At 57.3% G+C, this 15,505-nt stretch overlaps 2 protein-coding genes across 2 annotated transcripts; one reads left to right on the top strand and one right to left on the bottom strand.

The window, feature by feature from the left end:
* Positions 1 to 567: 567 nt before the first annotated feature.
* Positions 568 to 7,314, top strand: VOLCADRAFT_79064 (uncharacterized protein; the record flags this gene model as incomplete). Its single annotated transcript, XM_002946493.1, has 16 exons — positions 568 to 606; positions 839 to 1,042; positions 1,280 to 1,450; positions 1,666 to 1,857; positions 1,979 to 2,071; positions 2,317 to 2,400; positions 2,991 to 3,077; positions 3,549 to 3,683; positions 3,789 to 4,078; positions 4,360 to 4,554; positions 4,780 to 4,958; positions 5,333 to 5,521; positions 5,741 to 5,872; positions 6,232 to 6,386; positions 6,555 to 6,695; positions 6,892 to 7,314. The coding sequence occupies exons 2-16, from the start codon at positions 905 to 907 to the stop codon at positions 7,312 to 7,314; spliced, it is 2,604 nt and encodes an 867-aa protein (XP_002946539.1). The 5' UTR covers positions 568 to 606; positions 839 to 904.
* Positions 7,315 to 7,720: 406 nt separating this feature from the next.
* VOLCADRAFT_102964 (uncharacterized protein) lies at positions 7,721 to 14,897 on the bottom strand. Its single transcript, XM_002946330.1, has 9 exons — positions 14,452 to 14,897; positions 13,943 to 14,045; positions 13,026 to 13,116; positions 12,107 to 12,250; positions 11,428 to 11,639; positions 10,594 to 11,076; positions 9,293 to 9,394; positions 8,717 to 8,790; positions 7,721 to 8,008 (listed from the first exon to the last, which is right to left on the bottom strand). Exons 1-9 carry the CDS (start codon positions 14,673 to 14,675, stop codon positions 7,930 to 7,932), a joined length of 1,512 nt encoding a protein of 503 aa, XP_002946376.1. The 5' UTR covers positions 14,676 to 14,897; the 3' UTR covers positions 7,721 to 7,929.
* Positions 14,898 to 15,505: the final 608 nt, after the last annotated feature.

Below are 15,505 nucleotides of genomic sequence, written 5' to 3'. Positions count from 1 at the left end.
CAAGAGCTACCTATCTTGCTGCAGGACACGGTAATATGCAAAAGCAAGCTGTGGCGACACGTACAAATGTATCGACTGTGCTAGCAAAGTTACACTGCGGACGCCGTCAGGGGTGGAGATGCTGGAGTGTATCTAGCCATGGCGGGCAGCCTTCCAATCGGCAGTCGCTTCTTTGCGCGCCCTTGCATGCAAAGGCTGCTTCCACTTTGTGCAAAAGGTGGGATTGTAGATGTGCTTAAATACACACGTTTTTTTCATGAAATGATAGCTATTGTCACCGGACTTGGCTTCCCCCGTACAATGTAGCAAACCGCAGGGGAAGCAATATACCTTTGGGATGCCCTAATGCGGGGGAAATGACTGCCACTTTGAGCGTTCGCAGCTGGGAAGGTGTCGGCGATAATCCAGGATTGGCGCAAGGCGGGGCGCCATCACGCGGCTGTAGCCTATGCGACCTTCCCTACCCCCACCTGCAAATCCCTGTGCAGGCCCGGTCGCCGTAGCCACGTAATCACACGTGCCAGCCAGGCCGGTGGCAACTCCGGAAGCGGCGGCGGCGGCGGCAAGCGAATCACCCAAAACCAGTTCACGGAGAAGGCATGGCAGGTGTGACAAGCCGATGGTGGAATATTTTGCCATGATTATTACTCTCTGCGATGGTTTGATTGCTCCGTCCGCGCGCGACACTGTGGGCTGTGCACTACTAGGTAACTACGATGAAGCAGTCTGCCAATTGTGCTACTGCTGCCCACTGGCCCGCACCGAAAACATTCTGGAACCATTTCCTTCCTTTCGTGGCGCATTCATTTACGGCATCTTCGCTCCCCTGCGCACGCAGGCCATTGTCGCCGCACCGGAGGTCTGCAAGGAGTGCTCTCAGCAAATCGTGGAGACTGAGCACCTCATGAAGGCCATGCTGGAGCAGCCCAACGGTCTGGCGCGCCGCATTCTTGCCAAGGCGGGCTCAGAGCCCACGCGGCTGCTGGAGCGAACAGACGAATTCATCCGGCGACAGCCTCGGGTTAGCGGAGGCTCAGCGCAGGTAAGGAAGGCGGCCTGGCCTGGCCTTGATCCCGAACGGGTGTGAAAGGCGGATGAGGTGTGGATTCGGCCACATCCAGGTCTCTCAGCTGCCCCGACGATTGCCCCAGATCAGCTCCTTCCGCAGCAAGCAGGCTCTTGGCTGTTGCAACAGATATATGCGTGCCCCCCGGCTAGGAGAGAGCTAAGAACACACACAGGACACAACAGGGGTCGTCTCCCCCCGGGCTCCCAACAGGTTTTAGGACGCAACCTGGAGGGTCTCGTGAATCGGGCCATGGAGCTTCAGAAGAAATGGGGCGATCAGTTCGTGTCCATCGAGCACATGGTGATGGCCATGGCCGATGACGGCCGCTTCGGCGAGGGCATGTTCAAGGCAGAGGGCCTCAGCAAGGACAAGATTGAGCAGGTGCGAGGGAGGACACGGCGGCACAGCGGCGAGCAGGCGCTTGCACCTTGATTCTGCCCTACCTGAGTGACTTTCCTCCTTCAATCGGGGTAATGCTCCGTGCTTCCAGTGCAGTCTCCATGTGCGGCTTTCAGCACCTGGATAGGTTTCCAGCTGCGGAGGCTTGGCTTACATCTCTGCCCGCGTGGCCTGGTCCCCGCCGTACGTTCCGTCAGGCCGTCAAGGACATCCGCGGCAGCAGCAAGGTGGTGGACCAGGACCCGGAGGGCAAGTACGAGGCACTCAGCAAGTATGCTCGCGACCTGACCGCCGCCGCGAGGGACGGGAAGCTGGACCCCGTCATTGGCCGCGATGATGAGATCCGGCGCACCATCCAGATCCTCAGCCGCAGGACCAAGAACAACCCGGTGCGTGTTAGTGGCGGTCGCTGCGCTGCGCTGCAGGCACAGGCACATGCTGGCCGCCGCCAACTGTCAAACAACGAGCAACGCGTCGCGTCTCTGCTGGCGTCCGTTGATGTACGCGCAGGTCCTGATCGGTGAGCCCGGTGTGGGCAAGACGGCAGTGGTGGAGGGGCTGGCGCAGCGTATTGTGGCGGGAGACGTGCCCGACGCTCTGCAGGTGCGGAGGCTGGGAGGCAAGCAACCTTGCAGCAGCCTTTTGATTACACCACGTTCTTGCTACGCTACGATTGAACACAGCGTAGTAGCCCAGTATAGCTTGTGAGCTGCACGGTCTAGCTCTTGATTGGTAATCCGTGGTTGCGGTTCCAGCAACTTCCTCTTTGTGGCCAACTCCTCTCCAGGGGCGAACTCCTCCTTCAACTCCTCCACCACCGATGATGACCCTGGAACCCTCTTTTGCAGGGCCGCAGTCTCATGGCTCTGGACATGGGCGCCCTTATTGCCGGTGCCAAGTACAGGGGCGAGTTCGAGGACCGACTCAAGGCGGTGAGTGGGCCTGGGGGAACGGCCTGGCGGTACGTCGGCCAAAGGGAAGCTACTAGCTAGGCTATAGCAGGTAGCAGTGCCAGTGTGGCCCAGCGACATCCCTTGCATAGGACACCTCTCCTTTCCATAGTTACAGCGGCTACAGTATGTCGTTACAGGGTGGTTAAGCTTCACCAGCGACACCCTTTCCCGAGGCAGTTCCCTGCTCTCCCCTGCTAGAGGGGCACCCTAATCCGTTCACCACATCCGACTTCAGAATGTATTCGTTGGGTTCAGCAACTCACCACCAGCATCCAACCAAATCTAGCGGATCAACGGCGCCTCAACTTAGTTCCTGGTCAGCTCGCAAGTTGATATTATCACGTCCTACACCGTCCATAAGATGGGGGGTCACCTCCCATTTCCACACTTCTCAAACACCCGAGAAGTCGGCAGGCGAATTTGAACCCGGACACTCCGGGAGCAGAAGTCAGGCCTTAACCTCTGCCAGCCGCCTGCCGCCAGCCGCCGGCCGTAGTACAGTGTTCTCAAGGTGGCTTCTCGTCCGTCGGCACACCATTAGCCAACGATGTCGCCCTCTGTCGCGACAGGTCATTAACGAGGTCACGGAGAGCGCGGGGCGCATCATATTGTTCATCGATGAAATCCACACGATTGTGGGTGCGGGCGCAACAGAGGTAAGTCCTCGTAGTGTAATCGTAAGTGTAATCGTAAGTACAAAAGGTCTTTGCATTCCATTCTAGCTTCATTCCATTCCAGCACACGCGGTTGATTGCGAGGCGAGGTGAGGGGCAGAAGTTTTCCTGAGGAGCTGAGCGATGTAGGCATGCATCAACAAAGTGCCTAAGCTCGTTGCGCCTCCACTCGCTAGCTGCCCCTTCACCCCATTCACCTTTTCGTCACTTAGGTGCGGCATGTGTGGCATGCTTTGCTTTACTCAGCAGCCTTACTTGCCATATGGCCGTAGGCTTTGGCCCATGTTTACTTGTGCACTGTGCATTGTGCACGGAAGCTCATCATCCTATCATCAACTTGTCCCGTTTGATGATGTCATCACCCCGTTTGGCCCTGTCACGCACTTTCTTAAGCACTACCCTTTCCTTGCCGTCCGCATCTCGTCCTCTCGCTCCCTCGCCCCGCCTGCGCAGGGTTCCATGGACGCCTCCAACCTGCTCAAGCCCATGCTGGCTCGCGGAGAGCTTCGCTGCATCGGGGCGACCACCCTGGACGAGTATCGCAAGTACATAGAGAAAGACGCCGCACTGGAGCGCAGGTTCCAGCAGGTGCGGGCGTTGAGGCACGTAGCGGGGAGGGCCTCCAGGGGGGATGGATGCAGCTCACGACTGCTTACGTGTCTGGTTCTGTCCACGCCTCGTCTGAACAAACAGGTGTACGTGGACCAGCCCACCGTGGCCGAGACGGTGTCCATTCTGCGCGGCCTCCGCGAGCGTTACGAAGTGCACCACGGCGTCCGCATCAGCGACAGTGCGCTTGTGGAGGCTGCTGTGCTGAGCGACCGCTACATCGCCGACCGCTTTTTGCCCGACAAGGCCATCGACCTGGTGGACGAGGCGGCGGCCAAGCTGAAGATGGAGATCACGTCCAAGCCGATGGCTCTGGACGAGATTGACCGCAAGGTGTTGCAGCTGGAGATGGAGAGGCTCAGCTTGGAGAAGGTGTGTATGGTATGCAGTACGGCAGGGTGGATAGGAACGGCGCCATGTGAGGCGCCCGTGGCCATGGCAATGTATGGGACCGTGGTACTTTGTTAAGTGGGGTTTTGATTGCGCGCGATTGCCCACCATGCCGCAGCCATAAGGAGTCGGGCCAAATTAATAAACCGATGCAAGTTACAGCGGGTTTGATAGGGATCACCTGTGGTTGCCCCTGCTTTGCCTTGTTGCAATTTTCAGCCTGCTCGGCTTTCGGCAACCCCGTCCGCCGTCCCCAGGCCGCCAGCTCCGACCGCGGCGCTGCCGCCAGACTGGCCACCTTGGACGCGGAGCTGTCCCGGCTCAAGTCCGAGCAGCAGGTCATCACGGCGCAATGGCAGCGAGAGAAGGCCGACATGAGCCGAGTGCAGGACCTCAAGGAGGAAATCGAACGAGTAAACATAGAGATTGCGCAGGCGGAGAGGGACTACGACCTGAACAGGTACAATGCATGTGCGCACCCACGGACGTGGAGCACCCTGAATTCGCGTTTTCGGGGGCTCGGCGCGTTGCCCGCGACATGCTCAATTATCGGCGCAGCATCGCTTTGTTTCTGTGTATCATTCCCTCGTTGCGGCTCTCGTTGTGTTGTTTTCCCGTTGTGTGGCTTTCCTTTCCTTTCCTTGAGAAATCTTGTTTTCTTCCCTCCCTCCCTCCCTCCCGCTAGGGCTGCGGAGCTCAAGTACGGCACCCTGCTCAACTTGCAAAATCAACTGAAGGCCGCCGAGGAGGCTTTGGCACGTAAGGTGAAGGAGTCCGGCAACGGTGCGGCAAGCGGCGTCAGCAAGTTGCTCAAGGAGGAGGTGACGGAGCAAGACATCGCTGAGATCATCTCCAAGTGGACGGGTACGTACGTATGTTGGCCCGGGCCGCGAGAAGAAGGGCGGTGCGATGGTTAGCGCTCTGCAGTTGTCGGTTCGTCCCATTCCGTTCGGCTAAAACCAAGCGACTTGCATACCGAAGGGCGGAGCAGAAGTATCCGGACTGATGGAACAGCTCCTGCGCCTTTGAGTGATATTAATTAACGGTGGGGTCAGTTGGAAACAGTTTCACTCTCAGATAAAGCGTTCAAGTTCTTATATATGGCATTCAGTGCACGTTCTGTGTGCATTGCAACGCCCTGGATCTTACCCATGTTTTCCCATCACCCGCGCTCCATTTTGCGTCAAACTTTGAAATCTGTCCATTGGCGTTTGTCGCCCTGGATGGGTGTCCTGCAGGCATTCCCGTGTCAAAGCTTGTCGAGTCTGAGCGTGAGAAGCTGCTCCACCTTGCCGAGGAGCTTCACAAGCGGGTCATCGGGCAGGATGGCGCGGTGGAGGCGGTGGCGGACGCCATACAGCGCTCGCGGGCGGGGCTGTCGGACCCCAATCGCCCGATCGCCTCCTTCATGTTCCTGGGGCCCACGGGTAAGAGAGAGGCAACAGGTGGCGGGGGGGGTGCGCCAACACAGGGCGCTGACAAACCGTCTGACCGGGATACGGAGAGCTGTGGAGCCGGTGGACGGGCTTGTTGTGACACCTGCCTGCTGTCCTGCTCGAGGCATTGCCGCCATGCACTAGGGACAGAGTGCAAATCCCGAAGCCTGTGTGATTTCTCCATCCCGCCCGCTCTCCTATCCTCCTCAGGTGTTGGCAAGACCGAGCTGGCCAAGGCCCTGGCGCAGTTCCTGTTCAACACGGAGGACGCCATGGTCCGTATCGACATGTCCGAGTACATGGAGAAGCACAGCGTGTCCCGGCTCATTGGAGCGCCGCCGGGTAGGCGACACAGACAGCAGTGTGTGTGGGTGGCCGGGTGGGGACTGCTTCGGTACGCTTCCACACCTCCTTGGCTAGGCATGCAGCGCGGAGCAGATGCCATTCCCTACTCGAATCCAAACTCCACGCTGCTTTAGGGCATACATAGAGGGATGCTGCAACCGTATCGTAGTCCCAAAAGGACAAATGATGCCAACTCTTCTCCCGGTCACGTGGTCATGTTTTTGGACTTGCACCTAGCTGGGCTCGCAAATGGTCCGTGCGGAGTTCTATCCGACATCAGTTTCCGAAAGCCCTGCTTACTGGCCACCTATGCCGTGATGGGCTTCCGTTGCATGTGCAATGCCGGCTGGCTCCAGGCTACGTGGGCTATGATGAGGGCGGCCAGTTAACGGAGGCTGTGCGGCGGCGACCGTACGCCGTCATCCTGTTCGACGAGGTCGAGAAGGCGCATGCGGACGTGTTCAATGTGCTGCTGCAGATCCTGGATGACGGACGGGTAACGGACTCGCAGGTGCGTGTGAGCGTGGCTGTGAGCGTGGCTCCAGAAAGGGACCTGGAAAGGGCGAGAGGGCCGCACGAGAGGGTCACTCTGCCACCGCTTCCTTCTGACGAGGAGAAGGTTATACCCTTACCCGCCGTGAGCTGTCCTTCACCCCGCCATCCCCTTATCGCGGTGCAGGGCCGAGTGGTTTCGTTCAAGAACGCCATCATCATCCTGACGTCAAACCTGGGGTCCGCAAACATCCTGGAGATGGCCTCAGCTCTGGAGGGCGACGACCTGGCTGCCAAGTCGGCTATCAAGAACCTCGTCATGGCGCAGGTAAAGGGGTGCTGTGTTGTGCGCCTATACTCTTGCTCAATGGGGAAATCAGTGGGCTTGGGTCGGCTTCCGCCACGTTCCTTAAGTCATCTGCCTGCGTGTCTCGTTCCTCCAACTAAGCTTCTCCTGCGGCTCCCTCACCGTGTGCTCAACTATACTCTTTGTTAAGGACATATGTATGTTTGTTCACTGGCAGGTCCGCAGCCACTTCCGGCCCGAGTTCGTGAACCGCATCGACGAGTTCATCATCTTCGACCCGCTCAGCCAGGAGCAGATCGCGTCCATTGTACGGCTGCAGGCCCGCCGGGTGGCGGAGCGACTGGCCGAGAAGAAGATTGGACTGCAGCTGACCGAGTCAGCAGTACGACACCTGGCCGCTGTCGGGTATGACCCAGTGTACGGCGCTCGTCCCGTCAAGCGAGCCGTTCAGCGGGAGCTTGAGACGAATATCGCCAAGGCCCTTCTGCGTGGTGAGTTCGTGGAGGACGACACGATCGTGGTGGAGGCGGACGAACTACATGGAGGCCTGCTACTCAAGCATGGAAACAAGCTGTCGGAGGGGACCGCAGCGAACACCGGCGCAAGGGCAGGGAACTGGAGGGAGAGCATTGCGAAGTAATGAGATCGGCAACATATGTTTGCTGCGAAGATGTATTGACTTCAGTGCTTGCCAAGGTGCGAAGGGGCCATGTGAGAACTAAGCTGCATGGGCAGGCTCAGGTGCAAAACTGGTCGCGCGGTGGTTTGGAAGTATTGGTGGGAGTGCCTCTCATAGTTTGGTTTCAAGTGCTGGCTGACCTGGGATGATGGGGTACATGACCCACGCGCGTTGGAAAAGCCTATGATGCCGAACTCGATTGCTGTGTGCTGAGATAATTGCTCCCCTTTTTCCGTGTCAATATACATTTTGCGAGTTGACACCGTAAGTTGTGCGCGTGCATCTGAAGGGGCAATGTGCATTGCGGGCAATCATTTTTCCCGGTCGAGTGTCACCTCAGTGGCATCAATGTCGATTTCTTTCTCTTCCTGTTGCTGCAAAGAGATGTTCCCGATTGTTTTACCCCCCGGGTGCCATCTCCCCCCGGTTCCCCTGGTTTTTGCGGAGTAGTTAGGTTCAGAGGTGCTTGTCTCTCGTCTGTGTAGTGAGTTTTGTGTTGTCCAGCTTCGGTCCGTGAAGTGTGGGGTGCGGTCTATGCACCTGCAGCCGTTTGGGGCCCATGCTACTATGTTGTACTCACGATGATCGGCAGCGAACTGCAGCGTGGGCTCGTTTTCTGGCTAGAAAACTGTTAATAAGTTGTCTCATGTGGGTGCTGCGTATGCACCAGGCATATGTGGTGGTGACGGCAGACAATATCGTCTATCGCTTGCAAAGCATTTGCAAACCCACATGTACGGAAACAAGGCGTGAAGACGGGAATGTTATGAACCCTTTCCGGGGGCTTTGCATTTCGGAAAGGGGTTTTGGGTTTCACAGGCGGAAGTGAGGGGATTGACCTTGACGGGGCGACTGATACACGAAGAAGCGGTAGGATGGCCCCCCCCGGTTCGTTCGATTGTTGGTTGAAAAGGTCATCCAAGGCATTGCGCATTGAAGATTGCATTCTCGGATGCTGTGCACTTACAGCAGTGCGGTATGTTTCTGGTAAGATTCACCACTGTTTGGGATGTAACATTCGGCAGGTAGATCTCCTCGGCCCTGTTTTCGTGCGACCAGGCTGCTTCACTATTCGCTCATTTTACCACGGCTCTCGGGTGGTCTTATCACGTTATGCGGGAAACCTCGGCTGTCTCGGGCAGCTGCATACGCATCGAGCCGGTGCGTACTTCGGCGTAATGACCCTCAGTCGCTGTTGTTTAAAAAAGGGGTTTGCAACCAAGTTGGACTTACCTATATTTCCTGGTAACATAAAGAGTTGGGTTGCGGTTACCCCAATCCCCGAGGGTCTCCTTGTCAGATGATTCGGGTTATGGGCCCATAATGTCCCATAACCGGGGAGTAGGCTGAGTTGCTTCCCTACCTGCGGTTTTTTCCTTCTTCGCTTTTGCCCCCTTGGTATTCCTTTGTTTGTGTGTGGGCTTTGCGCTTTTGTCTCTGTCAGGGGAGCAGGGGTGCTTAGGGGATGCGCGTGTTGTTTTCCTAGGGGTGTAATTCCGGGTTGGTTAGTTAGGTCCCATCTTTCCCCTTTACCCGATCGTGCTCTTCCCTCTTACTAGGTAATTTGTCAGTTTCCTTGAAAAGGGAATGCGGCTTTCCTTACGCCATAGGGGATTCGTTTGATTTGGATACCCAAAATGAGGACGAAAATAATGTGCGTACGAACGCGTACGAATGGATACGGAAGTAAGCAGGTTCCAGTCGGGTGGTGAGCTGCATGAGTGAAGTGATGTTGAAGCAACACTGCTTGAAATCAGGTTGCTCCCTTTAGCCGTTCCCTTCACCGGCTACGATAGGTCTCCCCTGTCAATGTTTCTTTTGGCCTTCTCCGTGTTGTGCGGTTCTCTACACAGCAGCAGGGAGCTCTGAGTCCCGGCTCGTACGGACAGGTTTACAGATACGGGGCTTGCGCAACCCCGACCATGTAACAAACACGTACATCCATCGCGTCAACGTGCTTGCGACTCTCGCCCTTGCGCATCTTGGCGCGAAACACCCTCGGGTGTTGCAATTGAGGAGCCTCGTGGAACTTCGGAGGGCGCTGTTGGAGATTAACCACGACGGGACAGAACTACGCAACTTTCATGTCAGGATTTGCGAAGCGTGTGCTGCGAAAAGGAGGGTTTGAGCAAGTGTGGTCTGCAAAGTGGTTTATAAGGCCCATGCGCTATAACAGCAGCCACGATATTCTGCTGGCTTTCGCATCCCCGACATGCCTGTTTAGCAGTTGAGGAGTCGCTCGCACCCTTCCCTCACCCACAGCCACCCCCTCAGTTGTATCAGCTCCTCAGACAGCACTGCTGCCACCGTTTAGCAGTCCGCCTGAGCGCCGTCGTGCAATACGAATATTCGGCCCACATCCACTAATACGCCTGATTCAGGGCGGCATATGCTGGCTGACACACCTCAGCTCACAGCTCACAATGAATGCCCGGGAAGCGCGCTAACCCTCCGAGGCAGCCGCGGTACTCTCCACGTCAATGCCGTACAAATCCATTCCCTGCCCGTCCCACTTCCCCCGCCTATCCATGTTTGCCCCCGCCTATCCCCCCCTGTTTAGCCCCGTCCTTTCCTCGTTTGCCTCTTCTCAAGCCTCTGTGTTCCTTTCTCATAATCGCAGCACGCAGCCGTATGTGTCGGGACGAGCACCGTACCATGTGCGAATATACTGCGGGGGAACCAGGGACGCAACCTAGCCTGGCCCCCCTCTTCTATGTGAGAACCCGAAGGGAAGCAGAGCGGCAAGCTTCAGCGCAGGCCCCCTCAGATGAACCCCTCAACGGCAGCAAACCTAACGGACAGGGAAACCCCTAGTACCTATCTATCATCAAGCCGTCACCACCAACCGCGATCCGACCGACATGCTCTTGGGAACTCTGCAAGGTAGGCGGCGCCCGGGTTTCCATACTCAAATCGAAAGTAGTTCGGCTCGGCCCCAGGCCGACTCCTCGCCGTACCGCAGTCCCCCAGCTCTCCTGTCCTACCACTGCCTTCCAGGCTTGCTGCTGCTGGCCTCAATGAGGCACACGGATCTGGGGAACATACGCCCTACAAAGTCGCCGACCCCGCTCAGCACACGGCCACCTACAAGGGCCCAACTCGATGCACATACGGCATATAAACATGACGCCATCTCACACATGCACTCGCGCTTCACAGCTCGGTTTATGTAAAATCATATACATGCGCACGAAACACGGATGCAGAGCTATATCATAACTCGTCTCGCACAGCGCTGACCCACACTGGCGAATCCTCATTGCTTGCCGCAGCCGGCTGCCACTGCTCTTCCCCCTCCTCCCCCTCCTCTGCCACATCCCCCTGCTGCTCAGTATCCTCCGAGCTGGGGACCCAGTCGTCCCAGGGGTGCGGCGGAATGTCATCGGGGATGTCCTTCCGGTCCACGCGCGCAGCGCACACGCGGCCATACGTCTCAAACCGGAACCACTGCGACTGGTCAGCGAGCCGCAGGCATTTAAGCTCCAGGAAGGGGTACTGGTCGTAGCCGAAGGACTGCCGGTCAAATGTGACGTTGAGCTCCAGCAGCTCATAGGCGTTGGGGTGCACGCGCATGCGCTCCAACACCGTCTTTGCGTGCACGCAGGCGCCACCGAAGCCTGTGGCCTGGTACATGATGCTGTCGTCCCACACCCCACCCGCAAGCGCGCACTGCTGCGGACTCGGTGAGTGGTTCACCAGGCACCGGTCGCGCACGTAGTGGACCTGCACGGCAAAGGGATGGTGCTGGTAGTCTGGATAGCTAGGAGCAAGCTAGCGGCGCGGGAGCCAGATAGATCTGGGGTGCCGAGGCCGCCGCTGCGGGCCTCGCCGTGGGCCTCCCGCCAGCGGTGCCTAGTCCCCCCGACTGCCGCTGCAGCGCCGCTTCCCGCAACCCATAACAGCCCCCAAACAGGAAGCAAACAGGAAGCGGGACACACCGACACACGGACAGTCAGGCGTTCCTTTGCTGCCCAGCGAATCCCATGCCCCGCCACCCCAAGTGCCGCCGCCTCCCGTCTCCTCAATTGCGCGTTCTGTGGGGCCCTGTCATCCAGCCCCCCGTCCGAGCCCCACCTTCCAGCCCGCTGTCAGGATAGTCTGCGCCATGATGCCATCGTTGGCGCCGTGTGAGCCCCCCGGGTCCAGCTCCCCGAAGAGACGGTTTTCCGCCAGCAGCCGCTCCAGGCGGTACGCACTGGCGGCTAGGTCCGTCTGGCAGAAGCGCATCTCATTCTCCTTGCAATGAGGAACTCCCTCGCCCTCCTCGAAGCGCTCACAGGGCAGCGCTACACACGCGCTCGACGGGTATTCACCGCCAAGCAGGAGCCCACAAATTTCGCGCGAGCCACGTGTGTACCCGACCGCATTAACCGGCCGAACACCCGGTCGTAATTGTTGAAGTTATCGGCACAAGTTCGTTCGTATGAAGAGGGGAGAGGGAGCAAATGCGCTTTGGAGCAACGGCTTGCGGTACAGGTGCGCTGATACAGTAGTAGTAGTAATGGTAGTACCAGGATGCAGTAGCAGTAGTAGCAGTAGCAGTAGCAGACGGCACTCTAGCACTTGCAGCGCATAAACAGGACCAAAACACACAGTCGGATCTTGCAGCCCAAGGAATGCGCTTCCAGCCCCTTAATTCCTTTCCTCCTCTACACGAGGACGGAACGTAGGATTGCCCTGCACTTGTTCCGTGCAGAGTCCAGCAGTCAATCATGCGGTTCAAAACACCATTTCCTCGCCGACCCCAACCCACCCGTCGGTCGCTGATATCTGCTGTAGAAGTTCACTGCCACGACGTCCACACCCCGCGGCGCAGCGAACACCGTCTCCACGAACTTGGAGTCGTAGCTGTTGTCGCCGTTGGTCGCCACCACCCAATACGACTTCGCGGGGCAGGCTGCGGAGCGAATCAAACCAGGAGCGCCATCGGCAGCGGCGGCCGCAGCAGCCGCACACCGATGCTCAGCACTTAGGTGTGGTGTGGTGGGGCAGCTGACCTAGCCGAACTGCCTCCTCCGCTCCTCAACAGCCTCTCCGACCTCACCTCACCTCGCCTCACCTTATCAACCGCAGCGTCCTCTAGCCCTCCCACTCCTAAGTGTGCTTACTGGATATGGCCCATAAGGCCGATTTATGAATATAGGTTTTATTATATATAGGGTTCCGGAGCGGATATTGTAGGCTAGCAGTGGCCCAAGGCCCAGGCACCATGCGTGTGGTGGAAGGGACTTCCCCGAACGTTTGACGCAAGCCGCTGCTCTCATAGCATTATAGCCCTGCTTTCGGTCGCACGAATTGAACGACATGCTTGCAACACGTCCTAGCACGTTTCCCCCCCCCGCGGCGTTGCCGTCAGCACGTATAACATAGTCGTTGCGGAAGTCTGCAGCCACCCGTCCCGACGCCCAGACTTCCCTTCTTCACCACCCTCTTTACCCCTTCACGCTGAACAACACGTAGGCGTTACCTAAACCCTAACCCATCCTTCCCTCCTGGCCGGGAGTGTGGTGTTACAGGGGCCCGGCACCCGCTGAATCGCACTCCTGCACTGTCCGGTCAGCGAGGTCCAGGGCGAAGCTGTGGGGCGCAAAGCGGCCCCCCGCAGGGCCGCCCCCCGCAATTTCCCCTGCTCCCTCGTGGGTTGTGCGCAGTGCTGCCCAGTGTCCCCTCACCCCTTATGGCGGTATCTGTGAGGTTATACAGCTTGTTGTGGTAGCCAGGAGACCACGACCCGCTCTCCTTCGGGTTGTACTTGAAATTGATCTGCAAGCAAGAGGCGTCGGGTGGCAGGGCCGATAACGAAGCCGGGACAGCGACAACACGAGCGCCAGGGCGGGCGTCTGGGAGACTCGTGCTGTGGAGTATGAGGTGCAAAGTGGACGGGCAGGTTGGGGACAAGGAAATCCGTGGCAAAATGTCCGCGTCCACAGTCAACAGGGAGACCATTTCAAATCCACCGTGGACCTTGCGGAGTTGAATCACACAGTTGCGGCTGCGGGAGCTCGCGGTTCATGCAGCCGATGGAGGAAGGTTGTAGCGGGAATGAAGTGCGACACAGGGTAACGAGGAAAAGGTCAATCTGAAACGGGCTGCCGGCAAACAACAGCATCAACCTGGGGAGTGGCCAGACGCACTCCTGCATGGCCTCATATCAGCGGTGCTCCCCGGGGCCCCCCCCCATATTCCGGAATGCACCGTCTGGATGCGGTTGCGCGCATGATGAGCAACAGCAGCAGACATGGTCAGCTGGCATAGCAAAGCACCCCATCCCACCCCACCCGTTCTGGGGAGCAGCGGGGGTGAGTCCATGCCAACGAGTCCCATGTACCATCTGCCCTCACTGAGGTGGGCTCGTAAGGGTGAGAGTGCATTGCGGCCGGACGTGGGCGATTGGGGCAGGCGGGCGAGCGAGCATCAACTTCCCAACTCCGCCATCCATCTCCGGAGGCGGCGTGCCGCAGCAGTCGGCTGTAACGGCGCGGTATTGCCGGCCCGGACTGCTGCGGCTAGAGTGGCTGCTTCTTTTCCGTGCCCGTGTCCAGTGCCATGGCGATGCGGAACATGCGTCACACCGTGCCGGAAGGCTCACCCATTCCGCTTGGACCCATATCCTGGAGTCGTTGAGTTCTCGCACTATGCGCCTAAGCTCCGGGAAGGGCCGGTTATCCATCACAACCAAGAGCGCCTCCCACCTGCATTGGGTAAAGGAAAGGGAGCAATCGAACCCTGGTGTTACCCGAAACCAACACAATGGCCGCCTGGGTCGGGTGCGGTGGCCTGGGGGGCTGTTGGATTCCTGTTCTAGTGGGCAGCATGCGGTCATAGGAGGACCTAGGTAGGCTTGAAGCAGGTCTACTGCAAACATGCGGGCAAGGCCGCGGTGGGGGGGGGTATATGGCTGGGGCAGGAAACTATGCAGCATGAGGTAAGAATCGTGTATCCATAAACCCTTGAACGGCATCTGGACTGACGCCTGAGCCCACATGGCGAAGCTGGAGTACTTATCCAAGCTGTCGTTGTGTTTGCTTCCATGTACTTCTCCATCGGTCTTTCTTCATACCCTGATCAGTTGGGCCTTCCTGCGAGACATACACATACCTGCCCAAGGTTTGGTTCCGTAAGGAGCCAAGTATCCTCCTAAGCGACTTGTCCCCCCAGGTATCTCCATGGGCCCAATATGTGCGTATGACGAAGCAGACAATGCTGTCGTCATGGCTGCCCACTTTGGCTTGGATCGCTGCTTCGGGTGCTCCAGCGCAGCCTCCAAAAGCACTCAAAGCGAGTGTTATCAGAGCCAAGAAAGCTACACGGCAATGGACCATTGGATATTCGAAGAAGACGGCCAAATTATGAATCAAACAAAAGCCCAAAAGCTCTGTAGTACTTTTCCTTATCAATATGTTACACCGCAAGCTGTATTACGTACAAAAGCAAAACCTTGAACTTAAAATGGAAATGACGACGACACTGTCAACAGGTGCTAAGGACGCCGTTCTCCTCAGATGCCACTAACAAATATGGTTTGCGTGTAACTTGGCTTTCGTATAGAACTTCCTTATGCACCATTTTGTTATGCACCATAACGTTTAAGTCTCAGTTAGCAGGACATGGAGCAAACCTAGCCAGTATGTCATACTGCATCCGGCAAACAGCAAGGAATTGCACGAAACGTTGGCCTGGATCATGGCCATATGACTTTCAATATCTGCTTCCAAATATCAATTTTTCCATCGAGCCGTTTGGTTCATTCCAAAGTTTATATCCAAGTCCAAATCTCGCAGGATAGTTGGCAGGACAGTTAAGTGCTATATATATCCGATAAACAGTACCAGAGAGAACATCGACAACCTTCGCTGAACTGCAGAACCTGGCTACCTGCATCGTTGCTATAAAGGTAGGATTATCAAACAGCAGAACGCAGATACGATCAACTCCACACTGATACACTTAAGACACATCCTGTAAACGTAGCAGGCATTCGCTGCCTACGACAGCTGAGACCTTAAAATGGACAGACCGAAAACAACGAAGATAACATATGATAATCCATGCAAAGTGTACGTGCACTTATGTTCTGGCAACCGAACTCAAGGCAATCATATCTTGATTCGCGGAAGCTGTGCCCACGCCTTTGTCGGCCCACGCCATGCGC

Source organism: Volvox carteri (assembly GCF_000143455.1).
Source record: "Volvox carteri f. nagariensis unplaced genomic scaffold VOLCAscaffold_3, whole genome shotgun sequence".
Classification (NCBI taxonomy): Eukaryota; Viridiplantae; Chlorophyta; class Chlorophyceae; order Chlamydomonadales; family Volvocaceae; genus Volvox; species Volvox carteri.
The sequence above is the reverse complement of the archived record's forward strand: the minus strand, read 5'-3'. Positions and strand labels throughout refer to the sequence as shown.